This window comes from Helicoverpa zea, chromosome 7 (assembly GCF_022581195.2).
Source record: "Helicoverpa zea isolate HzStark_Cry1AcR chromosome 7, ilHelZeax1.1, whole genome shotgun sequence".
Classification (NCBI taxonomy): Eukaryota; Metazoa; Arthropoda; class Insecta; order Lepidoptera; family Noctuidae; genus Helicoverpa; species Helicoverpa zea.
In genome coordinates this window covers 12,582,678-12,602,104 of record NC_061458.1, presented here as the reverse complement: position 1 = coordinate 12,602,104, position 19,427 = coordinate 12,582,678, and the positions used below count along the sequence as shown (strand labels likewise).

At 36.4% G+C, this 19,427-nt stretch overlaps 2 protein-coding genes across 2 annotated transcripts; both read left to right on the top strand.

Annotated features, from left to right (window-relative positions):
* Positions 1-2,761: 2,761 nt before the first annotated feature.
* LOC124631758 (von Willebrand factor D and EGF domain-containing protein-like) lies at positions 2,762-4,073 on the top strand. Its single transcript, XM_047166339.1, has 3 exons — positions 2,762-2,874; positions 3,089-3,179; positions 3,276-4,073. Exons 1-3 carry the CDS (start codon positions 2,762-2,764, stop codon positions 4,071-4,073), a joined length of 1,002 nt encoding a protein of 333 aa, XP_047022295.1.
* A 3,634-nt stretch (positions 4,074-7,707) lies between these two features.
* On the top strand, positions 7,708-11,543 carry LOC124631757. The gene is made up of 2 exons (XM_047166338.1): positions 7,708-7,925; positions 9,295-11,543. The coding sequence occupies exons 1-2, from the start codon at positions 7,832-7,834 to the stop codon at positions 10,281-10,283; spliced, it is 1,083 nt and encodes a 360-aa protein (XP_047022294.1). The 5' UTR covers positions 7,708-7,831; the 3' UTR covers positions 10,284-11,543.
* Positions 11,544-19,427: the final 7,884 nt, after the last annotated feature.

Sequence of the window (19,427 nt, the reverse complement as noted above, 5' to 3'; positions counted from 1 at the left end):
TACAAAACTGCATGAAATTTTTGCGATGCAGTCATTTTGATATTTACCTAGGCATTTTGATATTTAGACGTAATGAGATGTGGACTAAAAGAGATATATAGTTATTCTGCGACTTGGCTTTATGAGATTAACACATTTTTCGATTAGGACTAATTGTGAGGTGGACAATTTGCGATTTAGGCATTCTGATAACTACACTTTTCACCTACTTGGAACAACATAATAAAATTATAAGCACATGTTCAAAGCTGCGAGAAACAGCACAAACGATACGATAACATATCTATGTATAAAGAAATATAATATTATGCGAATGGTTCACAGAAAGCGTCCCCGAGAGCATTGACACGCATAGTGAAATCTGACGGATGCGCTGATAAAGTATAGTATTTATAATGTTTATTGTATTCCTGTGAAATGCCCATTAGCATTCATTCAAGCTATATTTTATATCTACCGGGGATGTTATATCTTCCTGGTGTATTATGTTCTATCAAAGTCTATCTTCCTCATATTGTGATAGAGGGATACAGTATGCTGTTATCGAAATATTAAGGTATGTCCGCTAATCTATACGATTGAAGATAAGTACATAGGCATTTTTTTGTCCATCTGTGGCAGTTGCGGGTTGTCAGAAGCCAGAATATCTGGCTAGCAGTATTACCAAGGGGTATAGCGTTGTCTGGGTGGGTTGATCAGTCGTTCTAAGTAAAGCATTGGTACTCAGCTGCATCTGATTATGTATACTGGAAGCCCACCCAGTATAGCAGGGAAAAGGCTAGTCTATATGAATTTTCAAACATTAACATTGAAGCTGAAGCTAGATTAGCAGTAGTACAGTAGAAAGATTAGTCATAGCCATTTAACGAGATGGCCCAATTGACATACAGGCAACGGATGTAATGATAGCTTCATAATTAGACCAATGATATTCCCACTCTGATTGTATGCTCTACCAGCTGTTATTCGCGGGTTTACCCGTGTTCCGAGGGAACTACTTCCCGTATCCGGATAAAAAGGATCTTTTGTACTATTAAGTTTCATCAAATCCATTGTGTTCTTTCTAGTGTAAACAACTACTTAATAGATTTTAATGTAAAAAGGTAATGGGAGTCGTTACCTCGGGACATGGGCAAGGCTGCGGGCAGAAGGCAGAAGGTAGAATGTGAAGGTAGAATATAATAATAGGTACTGTGATGTAGGAGTTACATTGGACATAGAGGTTGTTAGCTTCTGTTCTACGGAATGTAAATCCAACTAAAATTGCTCCACAATTGTGTGGAAGTATACGCATAATGCTTGTTTTGACCGCACCTGCAATAACTATAGTTTTACTTGGTAATTTACTATCCACGATGAAGACAATAGTTAAACAATCATCGTGTTTCATATATGACTCATGGGACAGCCCTGTTTGTAAATTGTGTAGATAATCTCTATAAAACTAAATTGATTTCTAAAAAAAAATAACTTAGTCCTTAATAACTTAGTCTTTGTTGCACAAAATTAAGAAAGCCTGACATACCTATACACTAATAAAATAAACTTTCACGTTTATAAAATAACTAGGTATATAGTTATTTTTTTTTCTCAGTCATCAATATTCATTCATTAGAAAGATCAATACGTAAACCAGGAAAATACAGATACCAAAATTGATAATTACTGACTACTATTACCTTAATTTCTTCAAGTGCAAATCTATAAATACATAAGAATAAGAAGGATAATGACTTGCATGCAAATTCACAGGACGCACACTCATTGTCTTTATTGTAAGACAATTGCTACCTTATTGCTTCGAGATAAGGTTGGAAAAGGCAAATTAAGCGTTGTAATTTTAATAATCATAATTATGTGAGCACAGGTCTAAGTTACAGCGAGTTTTAGTGATAATTAACTAATTATCTGAGAAACTCGATAATTGAATCATTGTAAGTGCTTATTTGGGCCGAACCTTAATAGATATAGAACCAATTATGCAACTCTGTGTTAATTTAAAATCTTGGCTTATTGCATTAATTAGGTATTTTATAGAAACGTTTATCACTGCACACACTGTAGTGCTGAACTGCATTAAGCATGTTAAAGCAAGATGCACAAACAATTTGTTCAACATATTGACACTTCATAGACACTATGAGACCTTCTTGTACACTGTATTCGAATTATCGTAGTCGAATTATCGGCGAATTACCTAATCAATTTTTGCTCAATCCTTCTCCCTGTGAGAGGAGGCCTGTGCCCAGCAGTGAGACGATACAAAGGCTGTAACAGTACCTAATCAATTTGTATCACTTCGTGCACACCTACTGTAATAATTATTTAATTACACCGACTCTCCAAAAGCTTCTTTAAAGTCGTTAAAAAATATATCACCATCTAATGACTCCATCATTAGCAGTTACAACAGAAAGCTCAACTTGAAGTTATTCCGAATCGCTGTCACTATCGCCCCGGCCTACTTAGCGAGTATTGTGAATAGTTTAGGAGATAGCACACATCATTATATTGTAGTTGACTGACTGACACAGTGGTCCTGTGATTTACAACGACAAACGACAAAAAAAAGTTCTCCACTGATAAATATATTTTTTTATGTTCCGAAAAGTTATCTCGCGAAGTTCCAAATACCTAGTTTTCTTGTGATTAATCTTTTTTTGAGTTCCAAAAAGTTCTCTTAAGATAAAATTCTTTTTTTGAATTTGCAAAAAGTTCTCTGGTGATAGTTTTTTTTATTGAATTTACGGGCGTTGTAGAAATGTGTTTGAAAACGATAGTATTTTGTTTATTAGTGATATTGTTTGTAGAGTTTGTTTGTTTTGTAGAAGCTCTGGATGATAACGGTGAAGGAGTATGCGTTGTAAAGCTCAGGTAACTATACTACTGCTACTTACAAGGGTTATTTCGATCATCAATTTAATTTCCAAATATTCATCAAATAATTTCAGATAAGACTTTTTTTGTAACTTGACAATTTTAGGGTGTTTTAGATGATTGAAACTACCGATTCATCTCGTTTGTAATGTGTTTTTAAGGGTGTTATTTGAAAGGCGTTTGTTGAAAGTAATTTTTATGTTTTTTCTAGTACTCGACAACGACGAAAAAAACCGTACAATGTAGCCATAAATAAGTGGTGTGGACGGAAAAAGTGTGTCGTCAGGAAATATAGATTTGAGGTAATTTGTCAATTTTCTTATGTTCATTACAAATCTAATATTTAGTCGTCTTTTTAGGTAGGTGTATTTCTTATATACTGTTTTTGCTTATTCCAGACATATTTAACCTGGACGAACCACACGGTATGCTGCAACGGCTGGCAACACGACGCTGAGCTTGACAAATGCGCGCCAATCTGCAGTACCGGCTGCCACGGCGGCCGCTGCGTCTCCCCCGACCAGTGCCAGTGTGACTCCCCCAACTACATCGACCCCGAGCGACCGAACACCTGCATCACCCCTGTCTGCGAACCAACCTGCTACAATGCCGACTGCCGTGACAACAACACTTGCATTTGCAAACAAGACTACACATCCTACAACGCCACACATTGCTTCAAATGTGACCCAGGTTACACTGCAGATGAGAACCTCAACTGTGTGCCTATATGTGACAACCTTTGCGTCAACTCCACCTGCACCGCTCCTAATACTTGCACCTGTTCCGAAGGCTACCGACATAAGAACCTCTCCATTTGTGAACCGATTTGCGATTGTGTGAACGCGGATTGTATCGGACCTAACCAGTGTTCCTGTTTCAAAGGCTATACGCCTGTCAATAAAACGACATGTGCTCCAAAGTGTAATAGCTGTTCTCATGGTGACTGTGTCGCTCCGAATAACTGTTCCTGTCACAGCGGTTACGTTAAAATCAAAGGTGTTTGTAAGCCAAAGTGTTTCGAATGTGTCAATGGATTCTGCACTGCGCCTGGTGTATGTACTTGCAAGAATGGCTACGTGAAAAGTGACAGCAGTGCGAATATCTGTGTTGTGCCTTGTGATAGTAAGTGTAAAGGATATTGCGAGGACGGTGGATGCGTTAAATGGAACTGCTCTTCGACGCCGATAAGGTGAGCTTATTTTAAATTGTTTACACCCATGCATGTTTATAGAGCACAGTCATGACACAATAATACCAATACCATACAAAAAATCATGACTTTGCACACTTAATTTAAATTATTCAATCTTTAGAAAATATTGCCAAAACCGAACTCCTGCATATACCTACATATATCAAATGTATCGATGTCATTAATGAACTTTCACTTACGAATGTAATTCGTATTACAAGTTCTTGTCCTCACACAAGGAACCCGCAAAACCATTAAGATAAAGAAAGCATCGTTAACTTTAACAGCAATAACAAATCAAATTCGAGCACTGCATTAGGAAGTGCGTGACAGGCTCATTCATCATTGCATATCAGATTTATCGGCGCAGTCGCAGGACGTCGCTCGATATTGTATGCATGGACACGTATGACGCGAGTCCGGTCCCTCGTTGCACTAGTGAGAACACGCGGCGGCGCTTGCATTATAAGTGTTAAATGATTGTGTGGTCGCGTTTGAATGGTAATCGTGTTTTGTTTTTGATAATGCCGCTGTTAAGCTGTTGATAGTATATTTTTATAGGTGGATTACTCGTAAATAGGAAGGTTAAAAAATACAGGTTGTAGGTAATTGATCTTTTCAACGAAGTTCCTGTCAGATATAAAATTCTATCAAATTGGCATTTTTAAGACTAGGAAGATTACTGATCTTTATTTTTGCAACAATGTTTTTAGAGCTAAAAGAGGATAATATACGGGATTCAACTACGAGAACTTATTGAGTTAATCTAGTCTTTACATAAAGCTATGACTAATTGTTAGGTAAATATTAATTTTAATAGTCATATCCTATACTTAGCTGTAATAAACATACCTAGCAATAAGGAAATACTGATTCCACACTATTTTCCACTGGGTTTCAACAAACTGTAGGTAGGTATACAATAAAATTATTAGTTATAGAGTTAAAATAAGTTATACATCATTCCAGTTCTGGTACATCTTAAGTACCTCTGAAAATTAAAAAAAAAACTGGTATACTTATATCGCTGACGTTAATAAAGTGTTATTTTCAAGTGGTACCCACGTATAAAATAGAAAATTGTTTCATATTATCCCTATAATAAAATAAGACCAATATTACCAGAATAATGACAATGAAATGAAATTAGATTAAACTGGAAATTAATACTTATAATTGCTTAGTAATGCCATCTATTGTGTGGGTGTAAGACTACTAAATATGGTTCTGTTTTATGGCTACAGTTAGTTTTAAAGTTGACAAATAGATGGCGTAAGTAGTATCAAAATGGCGGTCTTACATGTGCTCTGTAATTTTACTAAAGTTGTAACTCGATCTAAACAAAACCATAATATTGGTTTGAAAAGGATCTTTTGCCATATGATACCTACTTTTCAAATAAAAATATATGATTAGGTACTATAAATGGTTTAAAAGTCGTGGTGGCCTAGTGGGTGAAGAACCAATCTCTCAAGTATGAGTGTGTGGGTTCGATTCCAGGTCAGAAGAGTACCAATGCAGCTTTTTAAGTTTGTATTTACTTTCTAAGTATATCTTATAATTCGAAGACTGTGTTTCGCAGGGCATGTTAAACTGTAGGTCCCGGCTGTCATTGAACATCTTTGGCAGCCATTTCGGGTAGTCAGAAGGCAGTAATTCTGACAACCAGACTAACCAAGGCGTATCGGATTGTCCGGGTAACGGGGTTGAGGAGGTCAAATAGGCAGTCGCTCCTTGTAAAGCACTGATGGTAATCAGCCACATCCGATTAGGCTGGTAGCCGAATCCAACATAGTTGAAAAAAGGATCGGAACTTGATATAATACCGAAATTATTTCTTTAAATACGTCAATCGTGGGATTTACTCCAATTTTAAGTTCCTACTAGCTAAATCATGGTACAATAATGGATAAGCAAAACTACTGTTTCTAAAACGAAAACAATTGCCCTCAAAATTACAGTTAGGTAGGTAGGTATTATGCAAATCTTTTCCGCAAAGTCAACTTCCAAATTGAGCTATGTTTTATTTGTTATCGTATGAATAATAATAAGTCAGGTCTGTTATTTTGTGCTTACTATGTGGTTTTGTAACTGTTTTATTTAATTTTTCCTAAACAATGTCAAAAATTGTGCGAGAGTAACAAACATTGCATTTGTGTTACCTAGTCCTAAAGGTGCGTTTAAAACAAATTGACAAAGAAGTTCTTGCTAGATAGATAGATAAAACTTTTATCCAGCATAAACAAAAAGATACACAATAAGAAATAAAAGAAAACAAAATGTTGGTAAAAAGAAAAACATAAAATGCAGCATAAATGGGCATATATGTATAAGCATAAATGGGAGTCCAGCTTAGCATGTGTCAAGTAGAATACCTGAAAGCTGGTATTCTGCTGGATCCCTACGTGTTTCTCACAATTTTTAGTTTACCTTGTCAAATCACAGAGAGCAGTTAAGAACATTCCGAAGGAACTTGGTACAAACACGCCCTAACATTTTTCAGTAGGATAACCGACTCTAACGGTTTCTTTGTAGTTCATTAAGTTGTCGCAAGATGGCGCTGATTGAATGCTTCAGATATTCAGTAACTGAAATACAATTATTACACTTGTTTGAGTGCAACTGTATTTTACAAAACTTCTCCTTGCAATTACATAAACACCTGAAGATTTTAAATACAATCTACATAGAATAAGATTTAGCATTTAGGTTCGAATATTTTTGGAGGATATTTATTGAGCTAAACTGTTTCGTGGTATAATGACATAGCTACCATTAATACATAAGTATAAGTAAATATATGTATTCTCTAGGTTCCTATGCATTATAAAAGAAAATGTATTATTGTGGCCGCAATAAAAATTCTGCGTTCGTATTGTACCTCTATACTTGCTATAAAGCGAGGAAGCGCTTTCATCTACTTTCAGTCCTAATAAAAATTTTCGCGCTCGCTCTGCTCGGGCCATTTTCTACATAAGAACACAAATTTCGCGCTTGGTACGCTCGCGCTTTTTGTATTTATACTGTAAATACTTTTTATATTCTAAGAAGTATACGCTATTATTATATTATAGCGAGGAAACAGATTGAATTCATAAGAATCGAATAGGTATAAAACCAAATGACGGCAACTTTAGCTTTATCTATACATATATAAAAATGAAACCCGCTTTCCGTTGTCACGACATAACATGAAAACGGCTTGACCGATTTGGCTGAAAATTAGAGGGTAGGTAACTTAGACCCGGGAGAAGGTTTTGGGATCAAAAGTAAGAGTTTTTTTCATACCTATATAAGAAAGTCGTGTTAGTTACTCCACTTATAACTCAAGAACGGCTGAACCGATTTAGCTGAAAATTGGCTAGGAGGTAGTTTAGAGCCATTTTTTTTATCACCATCCGGGTCGTCATCCAGGACGCGGGTGAAACCGCGGGCAGAAGCTAGTTTCTTATAAATAAGATAAATAGATATATATAGGTTCTATGCACTTTTGTTGTATTAATTAGCTGTTTGCATAATATTAATTGACATTTAATGTGACCACAAGGCGGAAAACGAAGCGTGGGAGGCGTCCGTGCTAAATAGATGGATATTAACTGTTGACCTGCGAAGGACATTCTAGTATTCTATTAGAATTCGTTGCTGCACATTTACGATATGATTATTACAACGTAGTTTTCCTACTTACTTGGTAACATCAAACATTTTTAGCTCATTCCTATTTCGTACGCGGTAACTTTTGCACGCCCTTGAAGCAACATGCTGAAAAGAAGCGCCCAAACAAAACATGATCACTACACTAGGAAAATTCGAAGAATTGAACCGGTACAAATATCATCATCAAAAGATGAAGGTAAGTAACCGCCTACTATTTATTATGGTGATCAGTGAATAAAGTATTTTCGTAAAAACTCTGGGATTGTCTGCGAGTCAATAAGTAATGGAGTGTAATAAAATATTGAATTGAATTGAACTTTGATATTTGTCGAAACTGAATTACAAAAAAGTTAAAATTATAATGCATCGGGGTTGACTGCGAGTCCTCGACGATGACAATTAAGCACAAAATACGAACATTCTAAAACAGATGTTATAGCCCAAGATCCCAGTGCCGCCAGACCTTACTTATTTTCTGATGGACAAAACATTATATGATGGGATTGTTTTAGTGTGTATAGTGAACGTACACATATCTGCTAGCTTAGACCGAAGGCCAATTTTCAGGTGCTACAGGTACGTAAAAATGGTACTCACTTTACTTGTAGCCTGGGGTTCAATTTGAAATGAATACTGCCACACTGCCAGACACGTTAAATATCGACGTTATTTCAAATTTTATACTATATTCCCTACAACATACGTAAAAACCGGCCAAGTGCGAGTCGGACTCGTGCACGAAGGGTTCCGTAAATTACAGTTAAATCAACCTATCTCAAAAACTATAAGAGATACTTTGATCAAACCAAAAATCGTTGAAAGAGTTAATTAGCATGCATCACCTCTATTTTTTTTAAGAATTTTATACCCCGTAGTTATAAAAATAGAGGGGGGGGGACATACTTTTTACGACTTTGAGAGCTGATATCTCAAAAATCGTTCACTTTAAGAAAAATGTTTTTTAGAAAACTTTATATCATTTTAAAAGACCTTTCCATTGATACCCCACACGGGTATGTACATCGAAAAAAAAAATTTCATCCCTCAGTTACATGTATGGGGGGCCCCACCCCCAATTCTTTTTTTTACTATTTAGTGTCATATTTTTGTAGCGGTTCATACAACACATATTCCCATCAAATTTCATCACTGTAGTACTTATAGTTTCCGAGTAAATCGGCTGTGACAGACGGACAGACGGACAGACGGACAGACGGACATGACGAAACTATAAGGGTTCCGTTTTTGCCATTTTGGCTACGGAACCCTAAAAATCAGACCTCAGACTGTGAGTCAAGTTAGTAGGTACTATTTTTCCGAACCCAGCACTTGGTATCTAAGAATTGGCCGTGTCGGTCTAAGCTAGCAGGTAAGTGTAGGTGGACAAAACACAGTAAACACACTAATAGTAGCCTATCCTGTACATTACGTCCTTAAGAAAATAAGTAAGGGCTGGGGGGCCTGGGATATTAGGTATATTACACTACTTATACCCACATAACAAAAAAAAATATCTTCAGATAATTATTTATGTTCATAATCATAATTGAAAATTATAATTTTAGGTAACGATCATTCGGATACGGCTCAAGTAGTAGAGAAGGAAACCACCATGGTTTCAAAATCCATGTCAAAGGACATGATACCACAAGACGGGGTAGTGGAATTTAGAGATACCCTTGACGATACTGCGGCGGTATCGCGCCCTCGAGATAACTCCACTGGGTACGTAGTACCCGGATTAGATCCGGATTTACTGTCGGCATTAGGTGAATGTGAAACTACGCCCGACTTACCCGATTATGGCGAAAGCATCCACTGCAATTTATCACAATTATGGCAACCTTTGCTAAAGAAAGGGATGCCAAAAGAGTATAAAGACAAGCTATTGAAAGAGTACCTTGTACCAGATAACTGTAAGCTCCTGGAAGCACCAAAACTAAATGCTGAAATTTCGGCAGCAGTATCGGATATGATTCGAAATCGTGATAAGACACTTATCGTGTCTCAACAACAGCTAGGTGCCAGCATCACTGCCGTCAGTAGAGGCATTGGTATACTCTTGGAGAACGACAACAAGGCTCAGGCTATAAAACATTTCAGCAATGGTTGCCGCTTATTGTGTGACTCACACTTCTTAGCAACACAGGCACGAGTGGAATTAATCATTCCTAGGCTGGACAAAGCCTTTTCAAACTTCATTATTAACTCGGAGCGAGACGAATTTCTATTTGGATCGTCCTTGTCCGAAAAGATTAAAGCTGCAAAAACCATTGAAAAGGAGGGCTTTACCATAAAAAAACCCACCAAGGTTCCAGCTTCTAGCTCTCATAAACCATACCAAGAAAACTGGGACCAACACCGCCCGCGTTATCCGGCGAGCAGGGGGGGGCAGAGGCGAGGTGCATGGAGGCGGGCAACGGCAGGGAATCGCCGCCCGAACTCGTCGTATGAGCAACCAACACACCACCGCCCGGTGACCCAAGACTTCAGGGAACCAAAAGGCTGGCCATCAACTCGGTCAAAGGATCACCATGGCTATTCAACGAGGTAATGCTACCAGCCTCTTGGGCACGCTCCCAGTCGACAGCGATGGGGACGTTTTTTTCATGCCTTTTTGTTTTAGTTTTTAGGGTTCCTTAATATGATCTTATCCATGATAGTTAAATTTTCACAGATGATGTATTTCTGTTGCCGCTACAACAATTTTGTTGGTTAATAAATATTTTTTCATTTTTTTCATAACAACAAATACTGAAAATCGGAATAAAATAAATATTTTGGGGGGCTCCCATACAACAAACGTGGTTTTTATGCAGCATAACGGCAACAGGTAGAGATGTGGTATTATAAATAAGAATATCGATTTTTTTTAGTTTTAGGTTTGATATAGAATATTTTTACGCAAATGTAAATATAAAATGTTAATATGGATTTAATTAAAAAAAACCGATATCGATACCTAAAAATACTCAAAATATACTAAACATACTAAAAATACTCTGATACAGACATGTTAAAAGTCATTCGTCATTTAACTCGAAGGGTAGAGGTACTACGGACGCAGGTGTCAGGCTAGTGACTCAAATCCTGGAAGTCTGGGAGAACTCACAGGAAGCTTTAGGCGTATTCTGTGATCTTTCCAAGGCGTTTGATTACCTACGTGGATCTCAAGGTGCTTATTTGTAAACTAAACAACCAACAACGAGGTAAACCTCGAATTTCGTAATGGTAATGGTAAGTTAATAAGACAGTTAATTGTATTATCCTATTTGTCAGACAGACGGCAAAAAGTAGACATAAACGGATCAATATCTTCAGGGTCATTAGTTGAAATGGGCGTGCCTCAAGGTTCAATACTGGGCCCCATTTTGTTTCTCGCATATATTAATGATCTCCTGTACATGTCTGACATGGCAAACGTAATTCTATTTGCTGATGATACTTCCCTTATTTTTAAAATTAATAGAAAAGAATCTAGCCATGCCCATGTAGATGATTGCCTGGCTACTCTTTCAAAATGGTTTGCCGCTAATAATCTATGACTAAAAACAAAATGTACAAAATTCGCTTTACCCAATGTAGCCCAAGCTGAACTCAACATCACGCTTGAGGGCAATAAACTAGATGTAATTAAAGAAACCGTTATCTTGGGCATAACCTTAGATTCAACATATATTCAACATACAATGCCGTGCCCACATTACCGCCTTGTCGGCTAAACTTAGTTCTGCTTCTTTTGCAGTAAGAAAAATAAGGCAACTTACGGATGTAGCAAAGGCTAGGCTTGTATATTTCGCCTACTTTCTTGCTGTGGGGGGCAGCGGCTGTCGTAGAATCTGTTTTCATACTTCAGAAACGGGCAATTCGAGCTATATATAAAATATGGGACCTCGCGAATCACGGAGAGTTTTTAAAAGAAATCAATATTCTTACGTTGCCTTCTCTCTATATTCTTAAAAACATCGTTTGTACGAAAAAATTTGCATTTGACATTCACAATATAAATGCTAGAAAATTAAATAAGCATAAAATAGTCGTCCCAAAATTAACATTAAGCAAAACAAACAAATCGTTTTTTTATTAAACGGTTTTTTAAACGGTTTTATTTAGCTCACCCTGTTTGTTTTTAAACGGTTTTATTTAGCTCACCCCGTTTGTTTTATTTATTCTTGGGTCAAATTTAGTAATTCAAATTTCACCCTCTTCCTGTCAACCGATTAATCTGAAATTTTGTATACACCTTTAATTCCGATGACAATACAATATAGTAATATCAATAACATTGTAAATCCAATATGGCCGCCGGCACAAAATGGCGGATAACGTAGATTTTATCAATCCCATCAATATGGGTATCAAATGAAAGGGCTCAACAAGCAGAATACAATATACTATAAAAAATTGAAATCCAAGATGGCGGCCGCTACAAAATGGCGGACAACGTAGGTTTTATCAATCTCATCAATATGGGTATCAAATGAAAGTTCTCAACCAGTAGAATACAATGTACTATATAAAATTAAAATCCAAGATGGCGGCCTCTACAAAATGGCGGATAACTTAGGTATTATAAATCCCATCAACATGGGTATCAAATGAAAGGTCTCAACAAGTAGAATACAATTTACTATGCAAAATTGAAATCTAAGATGGCCGCCGCTACCAAATGCCTGATAACAATTTTTTATCAATCCCACCAATATGGGTATCAAATGAAAGGGCTTCACAAGTAGAAAACTGTCAGTAACTCCAGCGGAGCCCAACAGGGCCAAGGCCTGCCTGGGCTGCGAGATTGTTCGAAAGAGTTACCGCGGCCCTGGTACATAAAAGGCCTACGACGGAACAAAACGATTTTTAGTCAAGAGTCTGGCACTCCCTCACCGCTGCTGACCCACAGCAGGAGAGGTCATGTGATGATTTTTGGGGTCGTTACAAAAAAAAGTATCTGGAAGGGCTATGTATTGAGGAATTGGATTGTAATAAATTTTCAGGTAAGAGACCGTGTAATAATGATGCACTAAATGAATTAGATAGAATGAGGAATATTCGGTAGGCATTTTCATTAAATACTAAAAACTAGAAAATAAAAAATCGGTAAAAAAAACTTTTAAGTTAAACGGTTTTATCTTATGTGTACTGAAAACTAGAAAATAAAAAAATAGTTACTTACCTGTCAACCTACGTAGGTGGTCCCGGTCATATTAAACTAAAATAAAAACGTGGGGCCCCTGTGAAATCCTACCTATGGCAAAGCATATCGTTATACTTTGGTAGATCATGAGCTCGGCGTTCGCTGGTGAAGCCGCTACGGCTGATTATTGATTGTCAAAATCTCCAGTTACGATTATAGTAAGTCGATGCAATCCACACCTATTATACCTCTAGAAGAAAGTACTACAGCAATAGTTAATGGGCCCCACGTTTTTATTTTAGTCTAATATGACCGGGACCACCTACGTAGGTTGACAGGTAAGTAACTATTTTTTTATTTTCTAGTTTTCAGTACACATAAGATAAAACCGTTTAACTTAAAAGTTTTTTTTACCGATTTTTTAGGGAATAGTGTTCGCTTTTACAATAAACTACCTAAATGTGTAACAGACCTTACTGATAAAAATTTCAAGAATGTCGTCAAGTCTACTCTAATTAAGAGAGCATACTATAAAATCAAGGACTATATTGACGACAAGGATGTATGGCGTTAGTCCTACATTGCACGAGTGGCTTCCCTGGCGACTGGCAGGCTGTCTGGGAATATCTTTGTTCTCAGTAATGTTTTGCTATAATCATGTTATTATTATATATTTTTTTTGCTTTATATAACTTGGTTTAGTTGGTCATACTTTACTTTACTTAGTTTGTATAAAGCTTTAATACATTATAGAATAAATTAAAAAAATACTTAACCCACAAATGTTATTACAGTATAAAAGAGGTTTTCGAGGACAGAACTAAACAGTAAGACAGTGTACAATATAAAAAATAATTTTATTATAATATGTTAAAGTAAATAGTATATAAATAGTATTAAAGATAATATAATAATAAAGGTATATATGAATATAATAATACATATAAATAAATATGGATACCTAGTTATTACAAATTCAGTTTGTATATTAAAATTGTATTGCTGCGCCCTAACAGGGTACCTATCATGTATGTACCGCTAAATTCTAGAACACCTATGTAACACTCATGATTGCAATAAATATTTGAAGTTTCAGGTTTGAAGTTTCATTTTCTCATCTAGTTCAACTTACATTGTATAACTTTCTCAGGGTCAACCCTTAAAATATTGTAAGCACTTCTTTTTTTAAAAGAGTGTCTATGGAGTTTCTTGCCGGTTCTTCTCCATAAGACCCCCTTTTCGGAACCGCACAACTAGCTTGACGTTTCTTAAGCACCTGTAACAGGTCTACCTATCTATACTAATATTATAAAGCTGAAGAGTTTGTTTGTTTGTTTGAAAGCGCTAATCTCAGGAACTACTGGTCCAAAAATTCTTTCAGCATTAGATAGCCCATTTATCGAGGAAGGCTATAGGCTACTTTTTATCCGGGTTCGTGCCGAGGTTCCCACAGGATGCTGGTGAAACCGCTGGCACGAGCTAGTATTTTTCAGATATATATTTTTGGCTTTGGCTGTGCAATGCCTAGTTAGACAATGATTCAAACCATCAAACATCCTTAAATTCCGAGAATGAAATGCTAACGAATACTTCACTGTCGCAATATATTAAAACATACGACGTTATTATATCCGCACTGGGAGTATAAATAACTTTCCTTGTTTTAGATAAGTTCGCCGGCTTTGTTCCTATCACTACTGTTATCGAATGCAACATAGTTGTTGCAAAATAAAACGTGTTTGTTCACAGAAAAAAATGCATGTTAATTAACTGTTACTAGTTTCTAGTATTTGTATATTAAAATTATGTTGATACATTTTTGAATGCACGTGTTTCGAAAAGCATGTTCATTTGTTGGTCCCGGTTGTCATTTGAACATCTTTGGCAGTCGTTACGGGTAGTTAGGAGCCAGAAAGTCTGACAACCAGTTTTACATTTCGTTGCCAAAGTAACTGGGTTGGGGAGATCAGATAGGCAATCGCTCCCTGTAAAATAATGGTACCTACTCAAATAAACGCAGAAGATGAAGTTTATTTTCATACCATGATGTTTTTTCCATATTATAAGAATTGGAAGTGGTTAACTGTGAATTTTATTACATTTTAATGTGGGTGTTATAAAGTTTTACAATAGTTATTAAAGGGAAAATGCGCAATAAATAACTTACTTACCAGCCACAATAATAAATATTTACAAGGTTGCATCTCGGAAAATACTACGCTAAAGTATATAAAGCTCCTATCTATTCATTTCTAACCGACATAATTGTACAGTTACCGTAGAAATATTAACTTCGTTGTTAATAGCAATATACAACAGAGATGACCAACCGCCTGAATTACAATGAACTTACAAATATAAGTAAGCTCTACAGAATTGAACTAGCCGGATTTGTTTTTAAGGCCCTCATCAATAACAATGGCAGCATCTAGGGATTCTAAAATTATTATAACTATTCAATAGAATTTACGTATCCTTAGATAGTTCGGAGCAATTTCATCATCATCATCTCCTGAGCCTTCTTCTAACTTTGTCTTGGGGTCGGCTTCCAGTCTAACGGGATGCAGCTGAGTACCAGTGTTTTACAAGGAGCGACTGCCTCTCTGTGCTCCTCAACCCAGTTACCCGGGCTACCCAATACTTCTTAGTAAGACTGGTGTTAGACCTACTGGCTTCTGACTACCCGTAACGACTGTCAAGGATGTTAAATGACAGCGATTGCAATGTAGGTAATTTATTGAATTGATTGCATTATTTGTCTGGGTAAATGCGGTAGTTATCTCATCATCATCCTCCAAGCCTTTTTCCCAACTATGTTGGGGTCGGCTGCAAGTCTAACCGGATGTAGCTGAGTACCAGTGCTTTACAAGAAGCGACTGCCCTGCCTGACCTCCTCAACCCAGTTACCCGGGCAACCCCATAGTTAGACTGGTGTCAGACTTACTGGTTATATATAATGCTGTAGTTAAGTATCTACAATTGTTTATTTCCTTGTGTTTATCCGTCTTTATAATTATGTATTATTTTATAATGTAGCGTACCTAATCAAATTTTGGTAACTCCAAATGAGTAAATAGGTACCTACATAGAATTTAGTGAATCAAAGCCTGGTATTTCCAGCTCCGCCCACAAAGAGTGGCAAAAAGCACCTATCGTGTGCAATGTTCAATGATGAAAACCTTTGTAAGTAGGTCAGAAACATATCTACTAGCTGTCACATGTGGTTTCACCTACGTTCCGGTACAAACAAGTTATAATCTATGTATCTCTTTTTTTATCGGATGCAAAAATGGGTTAACAGCGGTGTCAGGCTTTTACTGCCTAAAAATCCATCGTGTTCCTTCGTAGGCTTTTTATGTAGGGCTGCGGTAACTCTTTAGAACCATCCCGTAGCCCCGGCGGGCACCTATACACCTACAGAAGGTATAGGTACATAGGGGCCCGCCAGGTCGGTTCGGGAAGTAGATACTTCCGGAAACTTATGGATCTGCAAAAAACAGGTACTAGGTATTCTATAACTCTAAATCGACAGTCACTATAGGTTAACCTGACCATCCGTTAGAGTCAGGGTGGTACTTCCTAATACAAAAGCAATAACAACGTATAAGCAATAAAGCCAAGCTATTTGAGGCCACACTTTCCTGTCACGTACAAATATTCTAGCTTGTAAAGAAAGTACGGTATGTTGTGCCTAGATTTTTTGCTAGCCCGAAATGTTGATCGTTATGGCTGCTTAATTTTTTAAGGCGTTGGTATTTGGTGAAACGGTACATAGGATTTGTAGCACAGATAGTTACATTAAAATAATGCAGTTTTATTATCAGTGTCCCGGAGGGGATTTAGAAAATAGATTGCATAGAACTTTTAAATTATATCACTGACGTAATTACGTTCGCGTTCATCTACTAGAGTGCGTCAAAGTTATTTTTTAGTATTTTTAGTTATAACACCTTTCAAAGTCAGCCATTTGATTCCTCGTGTTTGGCAGTGGGTAGTTCTTACCTACTTACATATTTTGTGAGTTTTTAACAGACATAGGTTTTGGCGAGATGTTTAAGATAGAACATCCTATTAAAATCCATAAAATCCTTTCCAAGAAGGCATTATTCCTGTTTCTGTCTACATTTCAGGAATGCAAACAATTCCCTTATTTTTAGCGGGTTAGCCCGTTTGACGCAATTGCATTATCAACTGCAATATTTCTATTTACAATATACAGTAATTATAATAAACTAGTTATTTTCCTATAAAATACTGTGGTGCAGATATTTTATCAACAGTGGGTGTTGGTTAAAACACGTGACAGGATACAAATGGACGCTTAGGGATTCAGTTATTTTCAAATAATATCCTATTACTTCACTATATCCTTCTTCTAGGGCAACTAACTGTAACTATGCTGTAAATAGTTTCTTATAGTCAAAGGCACATATCATGTCTATGATTCTTTGGATTTAACTTCATACATTTAGTGACACAAAGAAGTGGACTTTCAGTATTCCTTGAACGTAAAACTTGTCGTATTTCTTCTTGATTTTATTTATTCTTTTTTGCAAAATGTATACTGTTACAGATATGTATCCTTATCCTAGGTATACAGTTCCCTGTTGGAGCCCAGCAAATTAACTTCAACTTCTGATTTAGGCCTGCCTGGAAAACATATGACCAGATAGCTCTCTTTTAATGATTCTTGCCAAGTTACGTGCCGAGAACTATATTAGTCAGTTAAGTAATTAACAGGACTGCGAGGAATACTGTTTTTGCGCAATAATGTAAAACATGATCACCATCTTATCTATGCGTGACTGCCTTTTAGTCACCATCATGAGTCATTTTACAAAGGGGCTGATTGTTTCGATTGCCTAATACTCGTTCTAGAATCTTACTCAGAACATACATAGTAATTATTACCTAAGATAATTTGAACTCACATCAACCTTTTTATTGCCCCACAGCAGGGTGAAATCTTTTCTCATACAGAAAAGACATGAGCGTTAATCGCCCCCTTGTGCAAGATGGAATGCATAACATTAAGGTCCTGGTCTCTTCAAGTTGTATTCTTACGCCTTTGCTGTCATTGGCGTCTAAGACATATTTAGAAAGTACATCATATACCTTAGAAAAGTTACATTAATTCTTTAAAAGTTCCTGCTTTGACCACAAGGTCACCACACCTATAATTAGCGCTATTTTTGTGTCGATATGAAAATAAGTTGGTTGTTTTCCCACTCATTAAATTTCAGTTGCATAAGTAATGTTAATATGGAAAAAGCCGCAAACCATGGATAAAAGCTAGTTATTATTACGTTGTTTTCCTACCATATCCTTGGTTTGTTCGTTCCTTTGTCTTCCGTATTATTACTAGTTTTCCTTGTATTTGAAGCACGTTTTCAGGCATGGTTTTTCAAATGCATTTATTTATTATACGTTCTGGCACGTTGTTCCTAGATTCCTAGACACGTGTTTTTTCCTAGTCCACTCTATTACTGTAAAGGAAGTTTTTATTTACACTTTTTAGGGTTTTGTACCCAAAGGGTAAAACGGGACCCTATTGTTTTCGCTCCTCTGTCCGTCCGTCCGTTTGTCACCAGGCTGTATCTCATGAACCGTGATGGTTAGAGAGTTGAAATTTTCGCAGATGATGTATTTCTGTTGCCGCTTTAGCAACTAATACTGAAAACCAGAATAAAATATTATTACTATTTTGGAGGGCTTTTTGATTATTTTCTAAATAATGGTACGGAACCCTTCGTGCGGTATTTCGACTCGCACTTGCCCGGTTTTTTTAAATATATTTGGTAAGCAATAGTTCTAATTATCTGCAGTCAAAAATAAAACGACCACAAAATGTGGCTTGCGGTTTTTTACACTTGCTTTGTTACCTATATGTACACTATATAAATAGGCTATTTATATTAAGCCTTTAGAGATGTCGAAAACTGCTACTGTTGAAATCTGAAGATGCAAATAGTTTCTGGTATTTTTTTTTAGGTAGTTAATGAACTCTTTAAAGTTCAGTACCATTAATGTCAATTAGTTGCTTAAAATCCCGTAACAAATACATTACTTGATAAGACATTATCGAAACAACAAATCGTCGTCACGATTTTGGACTTTTAACCTAAGATATAAGATACAGAATTCAATAAACCGATTGAATAGTTTGAAATATTCATCCTTATCCATTTAAAGGATTGTTTTCCTTACGCATTAAATTAGTTGATAGAGGTGCGTAGTGAATAGTTACAGTGTCTAGTGTTTTATAGAAATACACACACACAATTGATTACTGACTTAATTTAACACAAACTACACAAAAACATAATTTAGAGGGAGTCAGATAATAAAATGTGTATGCGTCAAAAGTGAATGAAAAACGTGTGTATAAGGGGGTTGACAGTTGTCAGTTTTCATAGGGAAATAGAAAAAATGGTCTGACGGTCGGGTTTTTAAAGCAATGCGACGCTCATTTGTTTTTTGAAAGTGACACGCTTCGTGTAAACTCAAGTATTTGAATCAGTGTGTCAATAGAAATCATAGAAATAAAATACATGTAATTCATAT

Excerpts from the sequence above, each read along its gene's own strand:
- LOC124631758 (XM_047166339.1), top strand. The coding sequence starts at position 2,762 with ATGTGTTTGAAAACGATAGTATTTTGTTTATTAGTGATATTGTTTGTA. Across the intron at positions 2,875-3,088 it reads GTATGCGTTGTAAAGCTCAG|TACTCGACAACGACGAAAAA; the intron begins GTAACTATACTA and ends TGTTTTTTCTAG. Across the intron at positions 3,180-3,275 it reads TCAGGAAATATAGATTTGAG|ACATATTTAACCTGGACGAA; the intron begins GTAATTTGTCAA and ends TGCTTATTCCAG.
- LOC124631757 (XM_047166338.1), top strand. The coding sequence starts at position 7,832 with ATGCTGAAAAGAAGCGCCCAAACAAAACATGATCACTACACTAGGAAA. Across the intron at positions 7,926-9,294 it reads ATCATCATCAAAAGATGAAG|GTAACGATCATTCGGATACG; the intron begins GTAAGTAACCGC and ends TTATAATTTTAG.